General features: G+C 38.4%; 1 protein-coding gene across 1 annotated transcript in view; it reads left to right on the top strand.

Annotated features, from left to right (window-relative positions):
* The window catches only part of LOC110156398 (laminin, alpha 2), a 332,216-nt gene that overhangs the window by 209,709 nt on the left and 98,985 nt on the right, over window positions 1-23,522 (top strand). Inside the window, 8 exon segments of the mRNA XM_055149659.1 lie at window positions 1,243-1,374; window positions 3,156-3,260; window positions 6,530-6,673; window positions 9,549-9,725; window positions 10,863-11,048; window positions 11,641-11,759; window positions 14,009-14,126; window positions 19,781-19,933. Of these exon segments, the coding sequence (XP_055005634.1) occupies window positions 1,243-1,374; window positions 3,156-3,260; window positions 6,530-6,673; window positions 9,549-9,725; window positions 10,863-11,048; window positions 11,641-11,759; window positions 14,009-14,126; window positions 19,781-19,933 (1,134 nt within the window).

Genomic DNA, 23,522 nt, shown 5'->3' with positions numbered 1-23,522 from the left:
AGACCTGGTTTACTCCTGGTTCAGTCCTGGTTTAGACCTGGTTTACTCCTGGTTTAGTCCTGGTTTAGACCTGGTTTACTCCTGGTTTAGACCTGGTTTAGACCTGGTTTAGTCCTGGTTTACTCCGGTTTAGACCTGGTTTAGACCTGGTTTACTCCTGGTTTAGTCCTGGTTTAGAAATGGTTTAGTCCTGGTTTAACCCAAAATGTAAAAACAGGAAAATACCACAGTGTAATCCATTTATTTCAACAAAGTAACTGTAATCCGAATTACCGCTCACTGAAACAGTAACTGTAACTGAATACAGTTACTCATAATTTGTACTCTGATTACGTAACTCAGGTACATGTAATCTGTTACTCCCCAACACTGTCTAAATATGCTATGATTGCCCCAGCTGAAAAAATAACATGATTTAAACATTAAAAAACTGTAATTTTAAGAAAGTACACACGTTTTCATACACGTTCAGAACAACTAATCCAACAGTAATTTCATGTGCAAACCTTTCTGGGTCGATGACGTCTTAAGGTCGTTGTCTTCTGTCATTGGGTTCAACTTGTGCTTACGTTAGGGTGTAGGTTAAAGAGCCCATATTACACTGTTTTCTGATCTGTGTCATAATACTGTGTTTTGTTTCATATTCTCTCAAACAAAAATAAAACTCTGGTCACCTTCACTACAATCATTTGGACAATTTCAGGCCTGGAATTTCCAATCTCTACTGTACTAAAGTTAAAGCTGCTTCATGACATTACATGGCGGAACAGAATATTTTGAGCTTTGAAAATAATAATAATACAGTTTTTATTTATAGAACACTTTTGAAAACAAGCTTTACAAAGTACAAAGAACAATAAAAATAGCATTCAGAAAGCATACAAAATCAGACAATGAAGCAAGCAAATAAATGAATTATAATAAATAAGTTAAGAAAGTACAATAAAAATAAATAAGGAATAAAATCAAGCTAAAACCTGCTAAAGGAAGAAGTGATTTAAGAGATGATACTGATGGTGCAAATGTAGATAGACTCATAATAAAGGGTTACTGAAACATGTGTGAATGAAACAAAACACAGCTCCAGGTCTGTTTATGATGAGGTAACAATATTATAACATAAAAGCTCATAAGCGACTATGGTTGTGGTTAGGATCAGTCTCCAGGAAATGAATGTAAGTCAATGTAATGTCCACAAAAAAACATGTAACCCCATCAAATAATACCCGTGTGTGTTTATAGGAGTGCGGCTGTAGCGCTCTCGGCTCAGTGGCCCAGCAGTGTAACGTCAACACGGGATGCTGCACGTGCCGAGACAACTTCAGAGGAGAGAAGTGCAACGAGTGTCAGATCGGGTACAGAGACTTTCCGCAGGTAAACTTTCCGCAAGCACTGCAGTAAAAATGTACTTAAAGTTGCACTGTGGAACTGTTTAAAAGGGGGTGCGCCACCTGATCTTCTTTTATTATGTGGCATTAAACATCTTCAGGCGAAGCAATAACATATTCATGGAGACAAGCAGGAGATAGACCACTCCACTCAAAATGTTACGTAGTGCACTTTTAAATTGTTGCTTATATAACTTCCCAAGTGCAAACAGTAAGTTGGGTAAAATGCCAATGTGAACAGAATAGAATTGCTGGCAGGAAACTTTTCTGTTAGAGGTCCAAATGTCTCCACAGACCTGATGATGGCCTGAAATCTTCCACAATATGACATTAAACACATCTATTTTGCATTTATTGAACTACAGGCATTTTACTGTGAGCGGGGTCGCTTTGTCATAAATGGATCATTTTAATGTAGGAGTGTAACGTAAACAAAAATCACTGTTCGGTATGCACCTCGGTTTTAAGGTCAAGGTTCGGTTCAATTTTTGGTACAGTAAGTATGGGAAGAAAATGCAAAACCATTTGAAACGATTTGTTTTAACATTTGATTTGATTATTTATTTCGGTCACAGGTATATTTTGACATTAATTCACAGACAGTCATATTTAACATACACAGACCGAAAAGGTGTGGGCTGAAGCTTAAGTTTATTATGCCTGCCCTTTTATAAAATTGGTGGAGATTCTGTGCCAGCAAAAGGCGAAAGTGAGGACTGGGATGTAGTTTTGCGAGGATTCACGTGGTTCGGAGGGACGTAGTCAGGGCGGGGGGCAACTGTTGTCAAAGCGGCCGACCTAACTATAAAGCAGTGCGGGAAACACTGCCACCCCAATCACGGATGAACTTCCCTCATGAATATTAAAGAGCCGAGCCTTCTGTGTAGCTGCAAATGTAGTGGTGGAATGTAAATACACACAAATTGCCTGAACTTACCTGTGCACAGCCCTGCACCGAACCGAACCTCCTGTATCGAAACAGTTCAGCACAAATACATGTACCGTTACACCCCTATTTTAATGCCATACTGTGAAACATCCCAGGCAAAGCAATGACATCTCCATTTAGACAGCAGGCAGCCATCTTCCAGATTAGTCACACAGTGCACATTTAACAATCTGCTGTTGAATTTACTTGAATTTACAAAAAATTTTTAATTATGCACATTTATGGAGGTGTGGTGGGCGAAGTGTCTTGCTCAAGGATGAAGTATCAGTACAAACTGGAGCAAGCAACCTTGTCTCTTATCTTAACGACCGCCGCCATTGCACTGGGACACACCTGGTTTGCTGTGCTTACTCTGTCACAATAGCCAGTAGCTGAAAAAGTTATATTTGAACTTGTAGACATTAGTCATATGATTAAGTGTTCTTGTACCAGCACAATAAAGCATGATTATACAGACGGTGTTTTGTTCCTATTTTAGAAACATGACTCACTGCAGACCACTAATTGCGTCTTCCTGGTGAATGTTAATTTAAGTCTTTGAAAGAGAAAGAACACTAGGACTTTGCTAATTAGAAATCCTAAAATTGTACAATCACGCAGTGTCATAGTTGCTCAGCCTTTCAGAAAGTACTTCACCATTGGACTTAATGTGTTCACTATCATTTAGCACACACATAAGGAGGTTTAATCTGGTATTTGCATTGTAGTGGTTGTGCTTGTTGGTTGAGTGATGCGTGACCCCCAGTTGTCAGCGTGGTAGAGTGTGTTTTGATGCAGATAACAGGTTTGGCTCTTGATAGTCTCTGTATTTTTTACAGTGTATCCAGTGCCAGTGCAATGTGGCGGGCGCCGACAGAGAGACCTGTGATCTGGAGAGGGGAGTGTGCGGCTGCGCGGATCGGACCGGCAAGTGCAGCTGCAAGGTACTTTCAAATATTAAAGGGTTTTGTTGAGTAGAAAAAGGGATGGCAGACGCACTCTGATTTACAGTGTATTTATTAATCATCACGCCAATGCATTTCAACTACTTAGTCTTCATCAGGGCTGATGGAGTGAGCAGCAGGTGTGACTATTTAAAGGGGTCATGATCCCAGACATGTGACAATAAAAAATAAAATATCCAAAAAAACATATACATGTTGAATCCAAGTACACTGACAACATACCATTCATAACACAACAGATAAAAAATGCTGTTCTGTGCAAGTTGGAGTATAGTCAATGAGACATATATCCCTTAGGTTACATGTGCACTTCGAGAATTGTTTTAAGTCAACATTATCCCAAGTAATTTTAACAAAGACATTTTTTAAGAAAGGATATTAAAAGTCTGGCAACAATATGATAAAGACATAGCATCTTGAGGCAGTAATTAAGAAAGAATATATGTAGAAGCTTAATAGTTCCAATAGTTATAGAAGCAGCTTCATAGTTCAAATAGTTTGTATGAGCGGCTTTATAGTTTAAAAAGTTCAAATAGTTCATTTAGTTCATATAATTCGTATAGTTCATAGGGACAGAGGGGGAGCTACAGGGTTTAGACCAGGGTGGACTGTGGCTTGGGGATCCTGTGGGATGACCTCTATTACTATATCAAGAATTCAAGCGTGTACCTTTAATTTAAGAAGGTAATCTGATCCAGAGTTGTCTTAAATATTTCCTAAACATGTGTATCAGTGTTCGTAGATATATTTTATGTTTTGGTTCTCAAGCAGTTTATCCAACCAGAACGATCCTCACTTTTGGGTTGCCAGATTCTACAACTAAAACCTGCTTGCAGTAATTCAGTTCAGTTCAATTCAATCTTTATTAAGAACACATAATATCTGGTTCATAGTATTAAAAAAAATAAAAAGTAAATCCAAAAAGGTTTATGATTTGTCCTCATATAAAAGCTAATGGCATTCCAGGTTCAGTTGTGATTACATTGGTAGCAAATGTTAAAACCATTACCTTTAAGGCCCATAGCTGCAGGGGTAGTAATAATAATAATGAATTTTTTATACAGCACTATTCCAGACGCACAAAAAGGCTTTACAATTCCATGTATTTTTAGCCAATGAGAATACAGAGGCTCCATGAAAATACTGCATTATACTCTCTGGAACTGTAAAAATATCTATTCTATCAAATATATTGTATGACTAATGCACCAGCCTTACTATAGTCACTGAAAGCCAATGTCCCCAATGTTCTTCTATGCACATATTCTGATATTTTAAAATTGACACTATTTTTGAGCATGTAGGAGGTCATTGTCCATCAAACATTATGCCCGCTGGGTGACTCATTTTTATCTTTTGCTGCTTCTTTCTCGGTCATTATCGACAACTGATGCGAACAAAACCTAACAACCTAATTGGAGAATAATTTTAGACCTGAGTAATTAAACTTCGTGTTGATTGTCATGTGAATCTGACTAAAATACCTCCTGTATCTGTGAAGTTTTCAGCGGCAGGACTTTGACAGGGGATCACACTAATTGGATGATGTTTTGGAGACAGGGTTTTTCTTAGCTCGCCCGGGCTGTCCACTTCTCCTCTGCTTTTAGACCAGTCAGCGCACGGCTTATTTACGCGGCGGCTCACAACGTAAACATTTGGGGGAGATAGTCTTATTTCTGTACCCGTGCTGCCCGCGTTCACAAGGATTTTATGTCTGATGCCTACAGTGTCAGTTTTACTTTGACCGTTGTTACTATAGTGAGCAAGAACAAGAAGCCTAATTCATGTATTTGATGCGAAAAAATAGTAGCTAATATTTGCCAACCACTGCCAAATGGGTCAGTTTTTGAATTATGATTTGTTATTACTATATTTTGTTGTATACATTTTTCTCATTTACTTCAGTAAAATTTGTCCTGCTCCAGTTCAGATGTATTGTAAAGGATCAGCCCTACACCAGAGATCTCCAACCTTTTTCCTCCTGTGAGCTACTTTTTGTAAAACGAAAATGCCAGAGAGCTACTCATTTTAGCATTTGCCAGAAATTTAGTAAATATAAGAGCCATAGTAAGCCGAAGATGAGGTACAGTTAGATGTCTATAAAACATAACCCATTATCCACTCATCAGTGCACCAAATTAGTGATACATTTGCAAAGGAGATAGGCATTTAATCAATTAAACTTGAGTTATAATATGTATAATTCAGAATTCCCTTGGCAAGCTACTTGGAAGGGGGTGGAGAGTTACTGGTAGCTTCCAAAGTACAGGTTGGAGACCCCTGACCTACACACCAAACTTTGCAGTCGTTTTACTAAACAAGATTTTGACGAAGTGTCCAGAAGGATTTGTTAATGTCTAATACTAAGTCTGATTTATTAAAGTCTTAACTTTTAGGGCGAATTTTCAGGTTCAGATGTAGTTTACTCACACAGTAAATAAGATCCAAAATCCATCCTGTGTATTTTATGTCAACAAAAAGAAGCAAGAAACTGAAACCTGGCTCTTTTCATGTGTCTGTTTTGATTGTCCTAAAATGGTCAATTTTCGCCGCTTTCAAGCATCAAATGCCTTACCTTTATTTGAAAGCATTACATGATGAAAAACTTGTAATACATTTTTTACTTACATTTATGTAAGTAAACAATAGCCAGGCTAGTGCCACCTAGTGCCAATTTAACTTCTCTCCAGCGACTAGAAATCAGAATACACTAGACAGTTTGCAAGAACCCCGGAAGTTGTAGGCCGCGCACCGACCAATCATTGGAGAGCTGTGAAGCCATGACGTCAAACTCAAGCACCTGCCTGGGTCCCTTTTGTTGTACAGCACAACAGTAAACAAAGCGGTCGAGATGGATGTAGATGAAAACAGACATTCTGTGTTGGCAACGATTCCCGAGATCGAGGATTTAAACCCAGAACAAAGAGAAATCTTTGGTGAATTTTATCAAGGGGAAAGACGTTATTGCCCTTCTTACTACGCAATTTGGCGCATTACAGACATCACTACCAAATAGCAGCAATTGGTTAAATAAAAAAAAAAGTACCCGCCTACTGTCGAGCGAATGAATCCTAATGCTGCGAGGTCAGATGGTTTCCGCGAAGTGAAACCGGCCAAAGAATCAGGCTAAGTAAACGACAGAAGTAGTTTCAAATTGGTATCTTTTTTATTTTCTTAAGAGTTTGTAAATCAGTAAAAATTAAACAGTCCTGTTCCTCTCTGACTGCTCTGCCCTGGTTGTGTTTCAGGTGAACGTCATTGGAGACCATTGTGACCAGTGCAAAGTGGACACGTTCGGCCTGTCGATGCAAAATCCTCTGGGCTGCAGCAAGTGTTACTGTTACGGACTGACCCACTCCTGCACCGAGGCTCCAGGGCTCATCCGCATGTGGGTAAGACAACTACGCTCGGAAGTCAGTGTGAGGTACAGACTCACAGCAAGAAGAACCAGGGTTTGATTCCCAGACACTGTAGGACCATTTGTAGCTTTCCAGTTTTGCATAAATGGTTATAGATGTACTGTTCAATGGACAGATCATGCATATAATTAACCAATACTCTTCAAAAAACACTTTAAAAACATCTCTCTGCATGCCTCTGTTGAACCATTGTGTTTACCAAGAACCAAGTTTAGAAGCTCAGTCCTAATTCGCTACCACGTTTTTCTTTCTCATTTTGGAAATTTAGTCTTCTGTTGCCATTAATGCCAAAGCCATTTTTCTCTAGTTACTAACATTTTAGCCAGAGTACGCCTGAGAAAAAGGAGGAAGAGAGAGAGCGTGGAGAGTAAAATCTGACATAAATACAGAGTTTATTGGCGAGAGTGAGGTTTTGTGTTTGAACCATTGAGTCGTGAGATTACAGAGTGGAGCGGCCCACACACACACACATGAACACACACATGAACACACACATTCACTCTTACATATATGCCTTTATAATCACCAGAGAGCTGCACTGTGGGATTACACACAGGCTGAAGAGATGTTTAGTCAAAAGTAACTGCAATTTATGAATAGGGCTGGGGAAAAAGTCACGCTGCTAACTGGGATTCAGCTTTAGTGTAGCCATTTTATTCTAAAATAATAATAGGAAAAATGTACAGTTCAAATTGGTTGGACGTATTGATAAAAATGAAATGAAAATAGTATGTTGTGATGTCTTCTTAAACCAGCAATTGTCTTCATTGCACTTCTGATTAGATTCTAACCTATCCATGGGTTAGGTTTTAGTTTAGTTTATAGTTTGATTTATTTATTTAGTGTCATGCAGCATTTAGTTGGTGCCCAGCCAGCATGGGTTTGTTAGACACATAAAACAATAAGCAGCCAGATCACACATCAAACATAAAGTCTCTTACGGAGGTCCCAGGTTTTTTTTAACACAAACTGAGCCAGTTTGAAAACATGAAATGTAAACAAATGCTCCAGTCACTCCTCATCGGAATTTGCAAACAAACATTAAGATACATTAGACACAACTGACAACTCAGGTCATGATACAAAGGACAGTAGAACAGAAAATGCATTTCATTTTCAAAGTCCTTTAAGTCACACAGAGCTCATGGGCACTGGAAGTGTCCCATCTCCAGAGTCCCACTCCTCAGCTGGGCACATACTACCCTCTGACCTCTGCTCAAGTTCAGAGTGACATAAGGCCCAGGACCAAAACAGTCTTTAATTAAAACATATGTTCTTAATTTTGGTTTACCTAAGATTTCATTGTGCCACTCCTGTTTATACTTGTCAAAACAAATGTTCCTATTTTGTCTGAAACTACAGATTAACTTATTTCTATAAATAAACTGGAGATCTGCATCCTCAATCCTCAGTTTCTCAACCCGTCTACTCCAGTACAATTTATGTAACCAATTCCAGTTAAATATATGTTTTGGTTAATCTTGTGTCTATTCCATAACCACAGCATATCACAAATGTGTCTCACTTCACATGGTTAAGATTGTTGCCATAACTATTAACAATTTGAAAATATTAGAGATGCACTGATCCAGCTTAATCAGTTTCGATACTGATTTTGATACTGTAGCGTTAAGAATCTGATGATATCCAATCAGTTGACACCAGTGCAGAGACTAAAACTAGCTTTAAAAAAACAAAAAAACAAAACTTTAGTCCATTAGAAAAACATTAGACTGATCCAAATGTCTTATGTAGCTGTTATTTATCCCTCAAGTGACAACAAAATGGCTTTCTACAAAATAAAAGCTCAAACATTATGAGACTTTCTGGACCAATTATAACCAGTAAATAGTCTTTTTACATAAATTTATAGGTCTAACCAGGATATCTGCTCAAGACATACTGGAGGCTGATCAAATATCTTTTGAATGGGAAAAAGTAGTCAAACTATGCATATAAAAGAAAGATGAAATGCTGTACTATCTTTGTTCTCACTCTATTACACAATTATATATTTTTTCTTTTTCACTTTTGCCAGTATTTTACAACGGTCTTAAGTGTGTACATAACAACATTGGACAGTACCATTCATTTTATCTGCCTTGCAGCTAATCATATTTCGTCTCTATCTTTCCCACAAAAGCCCACTTTCCCACAAAGGCCCTGTAATTCTGTGCACAATACCCACCATCATCTCTGCTGGACATCACTGACAGAGAAGGCAATCTCCTGCAAGAATCTATTTGGAAATCGCACCGCTCCAACCACAAGCCGCAGTCAATAATAAACCCTGATATTATTCAAGTCATATTGAAATGTGCACAACACATAAAGAGGGGCTAGATACACGCTCTGTGGTAATAAGTGAAGTATTATTCCACATATGAAAAAAGCACATCATAAAAACCATCTGATAAGTTTGAGTTAAACGTACTCAATTTTTAGCTGTGTGGAATCATTTTTGAATGAAGGAAAACTGACTTTGAAGAAGAGATCGGGTTGGAGCTATGGTATATTTATTCATTGCATTCTGGTGTTTTCATTGAAGGATATTTGTTATTTTCTGTGCAAAAAACAGGCTGATATTAATTTATTTGCCCAGTTATTAGCACAAAAAATATGAGTGGTTTATAATATGCTCACATAATTATTAATAAGATCATTTAAAAGTGTAGCTGAATTGAAAAAGCCGTCTCTTGTAACTAAATTAAGCGACTTGTCTGTTACAGTACAGTGTGTCTAAGGAGGTTTAGAGGCTTAAATTACAGCTCAGTGCAGTGGAGCAGAGTGTCTGGACCCCCCTGAGAGTCCTTCTAATTAATGACGTCCTCTTTGTGTTTTACCACAGCTCACACTGAGGCAGGAGCAGACAGTGCTCCCCCTGGTGGACAAGTCCAACACTCTGGAGACGAGAAACGGAGTGAGTTTTCAGCACCCGGAGATCCTGGCCCACTCAGACCTGGTCAGCCCTGTGCTGTCTGAGCCGTACTACTGGAAACTCCCCGAGCAGTTCAGAGGATCTATGGTAACTCTTATTTATTTGTTTTCTGTTGTCGTGTTTTCCTTTCCCCATGCATCCACACTCTAGCGCATGCAGAAACTGAAAGTGAGGGAAAGTGAATGAAGTGTCTTGCTCAAGGACACAGCCACAGCAATATGAAGTGTGGGACAGAGCTGCCAATGTTTGAGTTAGAGTGCAAATGTTTCCACCCTTTGAGAGTATTATGATGGCAGTTTATGGTGTGAAAAGATGTTACTGTCTCTCAGAAGCGGATCAAGTCGTTGTTTTGCAAGTCTCAAGTAAGTCTCAAGTCTTTGACCTCAAGTCTGAGTCAAGTGCCAAGTCAAAGACAGACAAGTCCAAGTCAAGTCTCAAGTCACAGGCCCATAAGTTTAAGTCAAATCCAAGTCATCTGCTTTGAGATTCAAGTCATTTCAAGTCTTTAAATCAAAGTACCAAATATAGCTTAGATTTTTGCAATTTACATGAATTTTAAACTAAATTGTACTTAAAAGTATTTTAAAAGTATTTACAGAATTTATAAGAATTGTAGAAATGTTAATTTTTCCTTTTTAAATGTCTTGACAAGATTACAGAAATAATTAAGATTTAAAAGTGCTTCTCAAGTCTTCTCAAGTCTGAGTCAAGTCCCAAGTCATTGACCTTCAAGTCAAGTCGAGTCCCAGTTCTTAATCCATTTTATCAAATCAAGTCTCAAGTCCTAAAAATAGTGACTCAAGTCTGACTCAAGTCCAAGTCACGACTTGCAAGTCCCGACCTCTGCTGTCTCTAAAGCTAATATACTGGGCAGTGAAAGTCCATAGTGACCGTGAGTGAAATTTATCCGGGCACTCCATGGTTGTATTTCTGATCTTCTGCACCAGTGGTTCTCAGATGGGTGGTATGTTAGCTTCTTCAGATACCACTTCTTTTCAAATTTGCTTAACTCCTTGCCTTCTTGTTGGCTAAGGCCTTAGGGTGATTAGTCTACCTATTTTAGACCTTTTATAGTAAATGTAGTTTACAGTAGATCTGGTGATACCCAGAAAACAAAATCTGTCTTAGCTTGTTCTTTTATCAAAACATTTGAGAGCCATTGTACTACCGCACAGAAGTATGTGAAATTCCTGTCAACACATATTTACATTCATCTTTCTCCAGATCACAGCTTACGGAGGACAGCTCAAATACGCTGTGTACTACGAGGCCAGAGACGAGACGGGCCCTTCGTCCTACGAGCCCCAAGTCATCATCAAAGGAGGTCCCAACCACAACATGATCATGATGAGGTACACCCCGGGCCTGCAGATCGGACAGCTCACACGCCACCAGCTGGATATGACCGAGGTATTCACGAAAACACATTTAAAGCACACAAATTATGCTTTAATATGTTTTTTAAATACTGCTAGCTCAAAATAATCTACATAACTCAACACATTGCTTTCGGATGAAAAAGAAAAAAACTAGATTAGTGTATTGAAAATTTGTACTCAAGTAAAATTGTATATAATTAATTGGCTAAAATGTACTAATTAACAAGTCCTTACAAATTTGTACTGAAGAAAACATATAAAGTATATTTACTTTATTTACATAATTTTAGTATGATTTTGGATAATATTATATACAAATCCTTATAAATCATACATCTTAAATCTGAATGAAGTTGGTTTACAATAAAAACTACAATAATTTTAGGTTATGAAATGTGTCAAGAGTGTATGGAGCACTTTCAAGTTACAACACCAATTGATTACTCACTTCTTAGGTTATCAGATCTATAAACAGTTTGCAAAAAAAGCAGAAATGTCTCTCTCAAACATGGTGCCTCCTCAGACATGATTAAAACCCCAAAAAATCCATTAACGCACACTTTTCTCCTTCAAGTCGCTACAGTTGCAATGTATCTAATGTGTGGAATTATGTTTTTTTGCAGCACGAGTGGAGGTTTGCAGATGGCAGGTCCATGACTCGAGAGGACTTCATGGACATTCTGTTCTATGTGGACTACATCCTCATCAAGGCGTCACATGGGAACGTGATGAGACACAGCCGGTAAAGATGGCCGCACTCTCCAAGCCCAATCCCAACAGCCTGTACAGCAGTGTGGCCAGCATTTAGAGGATTAGGACAGCTCAACAAGTCACAGTCAAGTCCACTCCCAGTTTCAACTTTTATTACTTTTTCCAGACACACAGTTCTATGGCTGGGTTTCAGATGGCATCACAACTTTCTATAGGCTATAATATTTATCATTTTTCAGACTATAAGTTGCTCCAGAGTATAAGTCGCACCAGCCAAAAAATGTATAATAAAGAAAAACATATATAAATCGCACATTTACTCAATAAAATTAAAGACCAGGAACGGACATTTCATCTTGAAAGGCAAGTAATAACAATAGAACAGAGAACAAAAGACTGTTAACGTCACATATGAACAGTTCTTCAGATAATTATAGCATAAACAATAGAACATAACAAGTTTACCAAACTCTCCATCTCACTCCAAATCACTAAATCCATTGAATCTTCATGCTCGGTGTTACTTCTGCCACTACGCGACCTCCGGAGGTAAACGGAGCGCTGCTTCCTCTTCTGCGTAGCTGTCGTCAGACTCAGCATCGGTTCCAGTTAGAATTATTCCGGCCTTTCTGCTACTTGCTGCTTGTAATCTGCAAAATATGATTTTCTTTTTGGAGGCATTTGTGTTGAGTCTTCTCAGTTGTCTTTATAAGTTTGTTTAAATGTAAGATTTTCAGTGGTACAGAAGAAATGGTGCGATCGACTGACATGATACAGACAGGACAGAGGCTCTTTCTGCAGGAGACATAGAGCCAAGTGACAGTGGTACAGGAGTAATAGAAGTAGTAGACACTGACACACAAGACTAGAGCGCCCTCTCGCAGCTTTCAGTGTGAAAATTTTAATATATAAGTGGCACCGGAGTATAAGTTGCAGGACCACCCAAACCATGAAAAAAGTCTGACTTATAGTCTGAAAAATACAGTAATACAGATGGGGGACAGCTAAAACAAATATTGTTCAAATGCTGTTCCAGGGTCTAGTCACTAATATAAATGATCCTGTTCATAATTTGTGGTTTTACATTTTAGATATTTCTTGTGAAACCACCATACAATCAACAGGGAAATCTGGCTCTTGCTCCCCATCTGCTAATATGGCATCATCACATTTTAGAATCTGAAAACCACCAATGAATCTACAATGTCATTTTAGAGCATGTACTACTGTATATTCATGTGTTTCAGAATGATGAAAAATTAAGACTGTTACCAAAGCAATTAACAATTTAAAACAATGTATGAAGTATCGCTAAAACTGAGATGGGATCACAGAATTGTACATGTATATCTGATGGAATAGAGGGAAAGCAAAATGACAATTGTAAATGTGACGATGTTGGATATGGAATCTAGATGTATCTGATTTAAATTATTAATATGAATATTTTAATTTGAATATACCATACACTCAATAGAATCTGAAAACATCATGTACGTCATATAAATATACAGTATAACACCGTAAACTCGAACCGTCAAAGTAATTTAATAGGTTAAGTTGTGTATACTCAAAGTATTAGATATAGTCCTACTAACTTAATTATGTCAAGTTGGTTTAAACATGTTCTTCTTTTTGAGTCATTTTAACTTTTTTTTTATTAGATGGAATTATTGTATTTCAGTTGAGCTAAATGAGCACTATTAATTCAGTTGTTATCAAAAAGTATAAGTAGAAAGCCATCCAACCTTTTAAGTTCTGGAAGATTGTGACTTTAAGTTCATCAACTTTAAATAATTTTTTTGGAGTTTTGGTAATTTACAGTATTTTTCGGTCTATAGGTCGCTCCAGAGTATGTTGCACCAGAGTAAGTTGCACCAGCCAAAAAATACTTAATGAAGAAAAAAAAAAGAGGCTCTTTCTGGAGTAGACATGCGCAGTAGAGCCAAGTGACAGTGGTACAGGAGTCACAGGAGCAGCAGATACTGACACACAAGTCTAGAGCGCCCTCTCGAGGCTGTCAGTGTGAAAATATTAATATATAAGTCACACCAGAGTATAGGACCACCCAAACCATGAGAAAAACTGCAACTTATAGTCTGAAAAATATGATACTTGGGTTTACAGTGTAGCTGGAAAGTGTTAACGTAGATTTTACTGTTAACAAATCTCATGTCAGTCCATCTTGATGTGCAGAGCTCTATATTGTACATGTCTATATGTTTACTATGGACATGTTCTCACAGTTAATGATGTTTTTTCTCTCTCATCTTCTGGCAGTATTTCTGAAATCACGCTAACAGTGGCAGAGGAAGGTCGTCCCACTAAAGAAAGTGAGAAAGCTCATCAGATCGAGAAGTGCGAGTGTCCACTGGGATACTCCGGACTGTCCTGTGAGGTCTGTACACTTTACATACTAATAAATAACATGAGCAACTCCTTTAAAACAGGAACAAAAAGAGATTCTTGTTAAATCTAGTCATTATTTAAGAGTGAGTCTGTGGTCTGTGCTCTTACTGGTTAAAAATGGAACCACCATTACAACTGAACCTGGAGATTAAAGTTGCACTGTGTAACGTTTCTGGTGGAGCGTCCATCACCTTCTTGGTTCTATGGATATGTTATTGCTTTGCCTGGAATGTTCCTCAGTGTGTCATTAAACTTTAAACTTTAGATTTATTCAGTTACAGACGGTTTTATAACTCAAAAACAACTAAAACAAGACTGAACCAGGACGAAACTAGGATGAAACCAGAATGTTAATATTAATAACATGATACCGCATCATTTTGAGTAAAAAAAAACCAAAACATCAGATATTACAGATTTTTACTGGGCCGGTCTTTATGTTTGTACTTTTTTTAGTAAACAAACAATCTATATGACATCTGTGTGCATGCCAATTTAAGTATATGCCCCCCACTACACCACTGCGCAGATCTGTGACCTGTAACTTGGTCTTGCTTGGTCTCCATGAAGATCGAAAGGTTTAATACCATAATGCGAAAGATTCCAGACAAAGCAATAACATTTCAATGGAGAAAATAATTTGACGGACCGTTCATCAGAAAAGCTACACAACGCACCTTTAAATCTGCATTAGAATCGTTCACAGTAGGATTGAGAGTTCATCTGAAGTTTTTACCTGACATCTGAAGACGCAACTAGACCACGTGCTTTATTAGAAAAAAGTTGGACGCAAAAATCTTACTCGCCCTAAATACTGAACCCATTTTTGGATGGCAGATGAATTATGGATGGAGCAAACTATTGGCAATTGTTATGCTATTTGAACAAACTACACAACCACAGAGCGCCTGAAAATTAACTTCCCTCTCGCTGAAAAATTGTTCACACAAAGTTACTAAATTTGACTATGTTGGTTGTAACTTTTTTTTAGGTATTCTTGAGTCCAGACTTTGCAAATGTAAACTTTAAGGTCACTGGTATCTCCACAGTGACCCACATGTCTCCAATCTACACTCAGTGGTGACTTAAGCCTCTCTGGGTTTGTCTTTTCATTATTGTGTATGTCTTCTGCGCTTTGCTTTCTTGGCGGGGATTAGGCCGCACTCATCGCCTCCCTCACCGACTTCTGATTTTGTCGAAGCAATTGACTTTGAGTGTGTCCGTCTTTAAGCCACAGGGAGAGCGCACTGACTCAATCTTCAACTTTAATAAGGATTTTCAACACACGCCTCATGATACAACACACTGGCAACACTTCTAGGGTTTTTGGACATACGAAAACAGTCGAACATCGAAAGGATAAAACTGTGTTAATCTGAAGCAGAAAATTACTTCGATGCTTGTTTAAACATTATTACTCATGAAGAAGTTTCTTACAATGTTGCATAACAAATGAGATTCGTTGGAAATCTAGTACTTGCAGCTCCACAGTTAAAGAGCGAGAGATTCTGGTCAGTTGTTAATTGCCTTTTTAGCGAGGCGTTTTTGATGTTTGACTGTGCCAAGATTATGCACTATCCTCCACTATCCTTATAGTCTGAAAAATACGATATTTACCTTTCATTTATTCAGTTTCAAGCATTTTAATTGCTTGCATTTTTTGTTAATATAGGACTTGTGTATGTTATTATCCTCTGTTATTGTTACTAGGATATAGGACTGTTGTGGGGAAGGGCACAGCACCTGCTTGTCTCCACTGAGATGGCGTTGTCAGGAATGTTCCACAGTATGGCATTTAACTTACCGTAGTTTTTTGGACTATAAGGTGCACCGAATTATAAGGCACAATATCGAAATGTTGAATTTTCTCGTCTATTTTCATACATAAGGCGCACTGGATTATAAGGCGCATTAAGCAAAACATACGGACGACACTTGAGACTGATTCCTTAGTCCAGGCATTCACGTGATCCATTGGCAGATTGTGGCGTAATTCACCCGGCGTTGCCTCCCCGTCTTGGTGAATGTGTATTATGAATGTGAATGTGGGTGGATAATTTAAGTTTGTTTTTTATTTCTGACAAGGAGAACTCAAATATACATTGAGGAATAACGTGTTTGATGCAGTTTTGTGCACATTTGATTACCTTTTACAGAAATGAAACTTAAAACCACATGACTAATTTGCATAAACTATAAGCGCTGAAAAAACTGCTCGCTCCTTGTGACTAATGTAGCCAGTTTCTGTCGGACTGCGCGAGGCTCCTGACTACCGTAGCCATAATGCTCCAACAATCCATCAAGCGGTGGGGCTTCGTAGCTTACCAAAGTCGTCCTAAAACATTTTTGACTGATTTTTGAGCGCCTTTTACCACATAAAATCGATTCGAGGTCAGTAAGCACAACCAGAACTGATACATAAGGTGCACCAAATTATAAGGTGCACTGATTTTTGAGAAAATTAAAGGATTTTAATTATGCCTTATAGTAAATACAGTCTTTACCTTGCATTTATTCAGTTTCAGGTGTTTTTATTGCTTGCTTTTTTCTTTTTTTTTTTTAGATAGGACCTATAATTTGGCCTAGTAGTGTCACCTGCATTTCTGTGGAGACAGACTGAAGTTAAATGTGGAACATTCTAGACAAAACTTCATTCTCTATGCATGGACACAATCAGATGATGGACCCTGGAATTGAAATGTTATGTATTTTAGTCTTTAATCAAAATTTGTTGAGGCAGTGTTCAGATTTAACCACAAAAAGGGGAACTTTCTAATATTTTGAAGCTAATTACATGCACGGTAGTTATTTTATTGTAAGTATTACCTTTAAATTACCTTTAAAATTGGATATAAATATTATAATTTTCCAATGTAAAACAGCATAGGGAAGGAGCATCAGCCATGAAAGTACTTATACCTTCTTATCACCATCAAATAAAAAGTGTAGGTCCATCCAAGGAAGACCTCACAGAAGGGCAGAACAGTAGCTCAACTTGATGGACCCGGGTCACGCAGGGCCCGACTGACAGATGGCGAGTCTATTTGTAGCCGCGGCGTTGTTAATAAAGTATTTTTAAACGGGCGTTTAGTGCTAGCAGAGGGAACAGATGGCTTTTTAAATGGACTCCATTAATTATTACTGAACAGGAGAGAGAGAGGCAGACCTAGCTACCTTCATGTGTGCCGTCATGGTGGAGCGAGATGGTGTTCAAAAGTTACTGAGGGGAATAACTCTTAATTATATGTGTGCAGTGGTGAGAGAGGAGGAACTGGGCCAGTGTTGGACCAATTACACACCATTATATCTTCTGTGAGGGTTAAACATCATCTTTAACTGCATGTTTGTGCTGTAATTTATGGATGGTAAAATAATAGGGATGTAACGATAACCGAAATATCGTGATATCGTATCGTCAAAGTTCACACAATAATATCGTGGACCATCACAATATATGGAATTACAAGTCTCTTTGCTTAAATTAAGAGTTATGGTGCAGCAATAGCTAAAAAAGACAGCGGGAACTACATAGACCATGATCCTTTGCTTCATTTCAGTGCAGAATACAAGAAGAATAACAGTTCTAAGCACTTTTAAGTCTTAGTGCTTTGGATTAAGTCTTGTCAAGGCATTTTAAGAGGAAAAAGTAGCATATTAACAGTTTTGGTCGCAGCCTCCACAAAATATTAAAATAAATATTGCACCGTGAGATGTATATCGTGAAAATATCGTACCAAGAGTTTTGGATATTGTTACATCCCTAATCATGAGCTTTCCCACGACATCGCAATAAATACTGTACGGTGAGGTCCAGACTGCGATGATATCGTATTGTGCGAATTGGTATTGTACCGATAAACGATATTTATCTTGCTGTTGTGGTTGATAAGCGATTTGTCTAGACATTAAGCTTTTAAAATTTATAGTGCAGATCAAATTCAGGTTAAGTTGTAGGCCGCTGTGTAAATTCATATTTTTACTCATTTAGTCTGCTCATAGAGACAATTCTGATGCACTGACAACCTGGGAATGACACATGATCACGCAGAAGTGAGGCCAGCGCAGAAAAAATATCAGTGTCATACATCGGACTGATACCGATATCAAGGCAAATCCTTCGATATCACTAAAATCACTGATAATTGAAATACTATCCCTATTGTTATGTGTGTTCTACTTTAATTTAAAATGTATGTAAATGTTTATTGCGGAGTATTGAACAAGCAGCATGAACATTATGTAATACAATTATAATCAAAACATTGTCTGAAAATGATTACATAAACTGTTTAATTTACTTGCCCATGAAGGGAACAATGTTTACAGTCTATTGCTGATAACTGATGTACTTTTGTCTTTTATACAGCAGAGAGGGAGCAGAGAGATTTTAGATAGCTATTTAGATGATGATGCAAAGTTTTCTTGACAAGATAAGCCATTTTTCTGGAGATTGCCATCTTGTTAACATTGTGTTTATAATAAATATGAATTATAGTATGAAGATTAAGAAAAGAAAATCTAACGCACAGTAATAAAACATATTTAGCATTTATTCATATGAAGTTATTTATAGCCTGAGCATCTGGTGTTAATGCTTTCCCTCACTAGACCAGACCCAGTATTTCACTCAGCAGTGTTGGGAGTAATGCGTTATAAAATTAACAAATTACTGTAATGTATTGCTTTTTTCTGTAATGCAGTAATGTAAGGCATTACAGGGTTGAAAAAAAATGGTAATTTTACTCGGTACAAATGTCAGTAACGCGCGCTACAATGCATTTTTAACCTGGATTGAAGTGGTGGGTTTTTTTGTTTTTCTTCATACAAATTTGCTAAAATCACAGCGATATCAGCAGCGATTTCAAGTGTTGGAATAGGCCTGGAGTTGCGCCCGCGTAGACCGTTGGGTGACCACAGGCAAAAGGATCGGCCCAAAGCTCTGTCCCCTTGGGGCTAATCGCAGCTGACGCCCGATTGCTCTTTGCGAACACCCTGCTCCACAGGCTCGGGGTTCTCTCAGCTGCAGTTCTAGATTCCAAGTCCTAGTCCAAGATTAGTCCTGGTTTGGTCCCAGTTTAGACCTGGTTTAGATCTGGTTTTGTCCTGGTTCAGTCCTCGGTTCAGTCCTGGTTCACTCCTTGGTTCAGTCCTGGTTTAGACCTGGTTGAGACCTGGTTGAGACCTGGTTTAGTTCTGGTTTAGTCCTGGTTTAGGCCTGGTTTAGTCCTTCTGGTTCAGTCCTTGGTTCAGTCTTGGTTTAGACCTGGTTTAGACCTGGTTTAGACCTGGTTTAGTCCTGGTTCAGTCCCTTGTTCAGTCCTGCTGGCTCAGTCCTGTTTTCAGTCCTGGTTTAGTCCTGGTTCAATCCATATACGGCTTAAAATTTCAGCTTTACACAGTTATTTTGGTGAGAGTAACTTAAAAGTAATGTAAGAGTAATGTAATGCCTTACATCTTAAATGCAGTAATATTGTAATGTGACAAATTACTTTGAAATGACAGTAACAAGTAATAAATAACGCATTACACTTTTGAAATAACTTGCCCAACAGTGTCACTCAGACTCTATTCTAAAAAGAAAAATCAAACATGTTGGATCGAAACGCTGTCAGACTCTCACCCCCTCTGTCTTTGTGCATGCAGGAGTGCGCGTCAGGCTTTTACCGTCTGCGTAGCGGATCCTTGGCACCCGCCCCGGCCTCCAGGTTGCCCACCGCCGCGGGCATGGGCAGCTGTGTGCAGTGCCAATGCAGCGGCCACTCCTCTTCGTGCGACCCCGACACCTCCATCTGCCAGGTAAACCCTCTGCTTCTGTCTCTTTGTCTGTGTATGTGTGTGTGTGTTCGAGTGTGTGTTCGTGTGGAGGGAAGGTGGGTCCTGCCTCTGGAGATCCCCTTCAGACCATATGTCCAGACAGGAAGGCCCGAAACTGTAATTAGCCCTGCAATAATTAACGAGCCCAGGTTCACAGCGCTCTTTCTTCGGTGTAATTTCCTCTCCTTTAGATGTGACAGCGTAATTTAATGGGAAAAAGTACAAGGGAGACTCAGTGTTATAACTTCACCGAGGTCAATACAACAGTCAATAGGACACCGTGTCACGAGAGTCGAGATTTAAAGGAGATGTATTGTTCTTACTTTACCTGTTGTAAATATAAATAAGGTAAAGTTTTATACCAATCAAGAAGCAATTTGTAAAGAAAAGACGAAAAATATGTGGAAAATTACAGGAAGATGGGAGTTCTAAACATATTGATGATCTCACAGTAGGGAGTCCAAAAGTTAGACACAATTTACAGATAAAAAACATGATACTTTAAACATTACTTATTATTTTATTTGTCAAATTCTAATTTCTGTGCACATTAGAGGAGATTGAGGAGATTGTCAAACTTTTGCACTGGGATTTCACATAAAAAATAGAAAAAAACATTGCTTGCGTTAGTGTTGGAGTCAAGATCGCACTAATCGAGACCAAGACTGGTGCGAGACCACAGGGTCCCGAGACCAGGACAAGGACAAGACCTCTGAGGGTCGAGACCGAGACAAGGCCGAGATCACGGCCCATCGAGACAAAATCGAGGCCATCTTTGTAATTTTTGACATTTATTTGTATTTTACAGTTATTTTGGCAAGTATATATCAGTGTTTTTATAAATCTATCTCCATTTTATCACTCGTTGAGACCGAGACAAGACCGAGTCCAAGCGCCTTCAAGACCAAGACAAGACCAAGTCAAAGCACCTCAAGACCAAGACGAGACCGAGTCCAAGTACCTCAAGACTGAGACAAGACCAAGACCTCTGAGGATCAAGACCAAAATAACACCAAGATCATGGCCCATTGAGACCAAATCTAGATCATCTTTGTAATTTTTGACATTTATTTGGCTCATATATATCAGTGTTTTTATAAATCTATCTCCATTTTATCACTCGTCAAGTGTCAGACCTCGAAAAAAGACGAAGTCCAAGTACCTCAAGACTGAGACAAGGCCGAGACTTTTGAAGGCTGAGACCGAGACAATACCAAGACCTCTGAAGGTCAAAACCGAAAAAAACAAAACCAAAGACCATGGCCCATTGAGACCAAATGCAGATCATCTTTATAACTTTCGACATTTATTTGTATTTTACAGTTATTTTGGCTCATATATATCAATGTTTGTATAAATCTGTCTCCATTTTATCACTCGTTGAGACCGAGACAAGACCGGAACAAGACCAAGACAAGCCCGAGACAAGACCAAGTCCAAGCACCTCAAGACTGAGACAAGACTGACATTTATTTGTATTTTACAGTTATTTTGGCACATATATATAAATGTTTGTATAAATCTGTCTCCATTTTATCACTCATCAAGACCGAGACAAGACTGAGACAAGACCAAGTCCAAGCACCTCAAGACCGAGACAAGACCGAGTCCACACATCTTCAAGATCGAGATGAGACCAAAATCGAGGCCGATCTTAAGACCAAGACCGGTCTTGAGTACTACGACACTAGCCTTTTTATTATAAAGCATGTTAGACTGGATTAGTGTCTGATGCCCTCTGCTGGTAAAATTTGGAAGTGAATCATGTTAAAAAAGCAGGAAGCAGCACAGCTAATTTTACCAACATAACAGAAGCAGATTGAAACGAAGCGTGAGGCAGTAACGTTACTTTTGTTTTAGCTCTTATTGTACTTTTATTTCCTAGTGGCAATTTCCAGTTCACAACAAAATCAAGGAAGGCAGCCATTTTGATATTGCATTCCTTTTCCGTGCAAATTTTCCTAGCTCCCAGCAATTTCCTCCCTACTCCAATCCCATCTCGCTCGGCATAACAGCATCATTAGCATTTTCTAGCAGAGCACGCTAAATTGAAAAAGCTAAACGAGTTTGTTTCTCTGGTAATTATCAGTAACGAGGAACACAGGAAGTTAATGGAAATGACTTGTCCTCGTTAAGAGCCGCCTTCCTGTAGCTCTGATTGAAATTTCGATTCAGAAACACATAGGACAGGGCCCAGGGGACATTATAGACACGAGAGATGCATGTACGCTCGGCTGCGGTGTGAGCTGGGAGTGGGCGCTTCGCTTTGTATGTAAATATACTCAAAGGCTAAGTATTGGCTAATTGATGCATCTGTTATGTTGAAAATAGAATTGATTTTTTTCTCTGCAATATTATGTATGAATTAAGCAGTACTCATTGTGAAAATAGACCATTTGCTTACAAGCACATGAGAAAACTGCTAACAACTACCCAGTACCACACATAGAGCATGGATTTAAGACATTTTTAAACTTTATATATATGATATGCTCATACTAATGGAATATCAAGTTATTTAGCATGTGAAAAAAAATAATAATAATCTGAAATTCGAGACCGAGACTTTTAAAGATTGAGATCAAGACAAGACCGAGACCACATGGCCCATTGAGACCAAATCTAAGATCATCTTTGTAATTTTTGACATTTATTTGTATTCCACAGTTATTTCGGCACGTATATGTCAATGTTTTTATAAATCTATCTTCATTTTATCACTGGTGAAGACTGAGACAAGACTGAGTCCAAGCACCTTCAAGAATGAGACAAGACAGAGACTTTTAAAGGCTGAGACCGAGATAAGAACAAGAGCTCTGAGGGTCAAGACCAAAACAAGACCGAGACCATGGCCCATTGAGACCAAATCTAAATCATCTTTATAATTTTTTACATTTATTTGTATTTTACAGTTATTTTGGCACATATATGTCAGTGTTTTTATAAATCTATCTCCATTTTATCACTCGTCAAGACCGAGACAAGACCAAGAAAAGACCGAGACAAGACCGAGTCCAAGCACCTTCAAGACCGAGACAAGACCGAGTCCAAGCACCTTCAAGAATGAGACAAGCCCAAGACTTTTAAAGGTTGAGACCGAGACAAGACCAAAACCGAAACGAGACCTAGACCATGACCCATTGAGACCAAATCAAGACCATCTTTGTCATTTTCAACATTTATTTTTATTTTTACAGTTATTTTGACATGTATATATTAATGTTTTTTTATAAATCTATCAACATTTTATCACTTGTCAAGATTGAGACAAGACTGAGACCACGGCCCATTGAGACCAAATGAAGACCATCTTTGTCATTTTCAACATTTATTTGTATTTTACAGTTATTTTGGCACGTATATGTAAATGTTTTTATAAATCTATCAACATTTTATCACTCATTGAGACCAAGACAAGACCGAGACAAGACCAAGTCAAGACCGAATCCAAGCACCTCAAGACTTGGACAAAACCAAGACTTTTAAAGGCTGAGGCCGAGACAAGAGCAAGAGCTCTGAGGGTCAAGACCAAAACAAGACCAAGACCGTGGCCCATCGAGACCAAATCTAG

Source organism: Boleophthalmus pectinirostris, unplaced genomic scaffold, assembly GCF_026225935.1.
Source record: "Boleophthalmus pectinirostris isolate CB_2022bp ecotype Guang Dong unplaced genomic scaffold, ASM2622593v1 HiC_scaffold_13, whole genome shotgun sequence".
In the NCBI taxonomy this organism is placed as follows: domain Eukaryota; kingdom Metazoa; phylum Chordata; class Actinopteri; order Gobiiformes; family Gobiidae; genus Boleophthalmus; species Boleophthalmus pectinirostris.
This window is presented reverse-complemented; position numbering and strand designations above follow the sequence as displayed.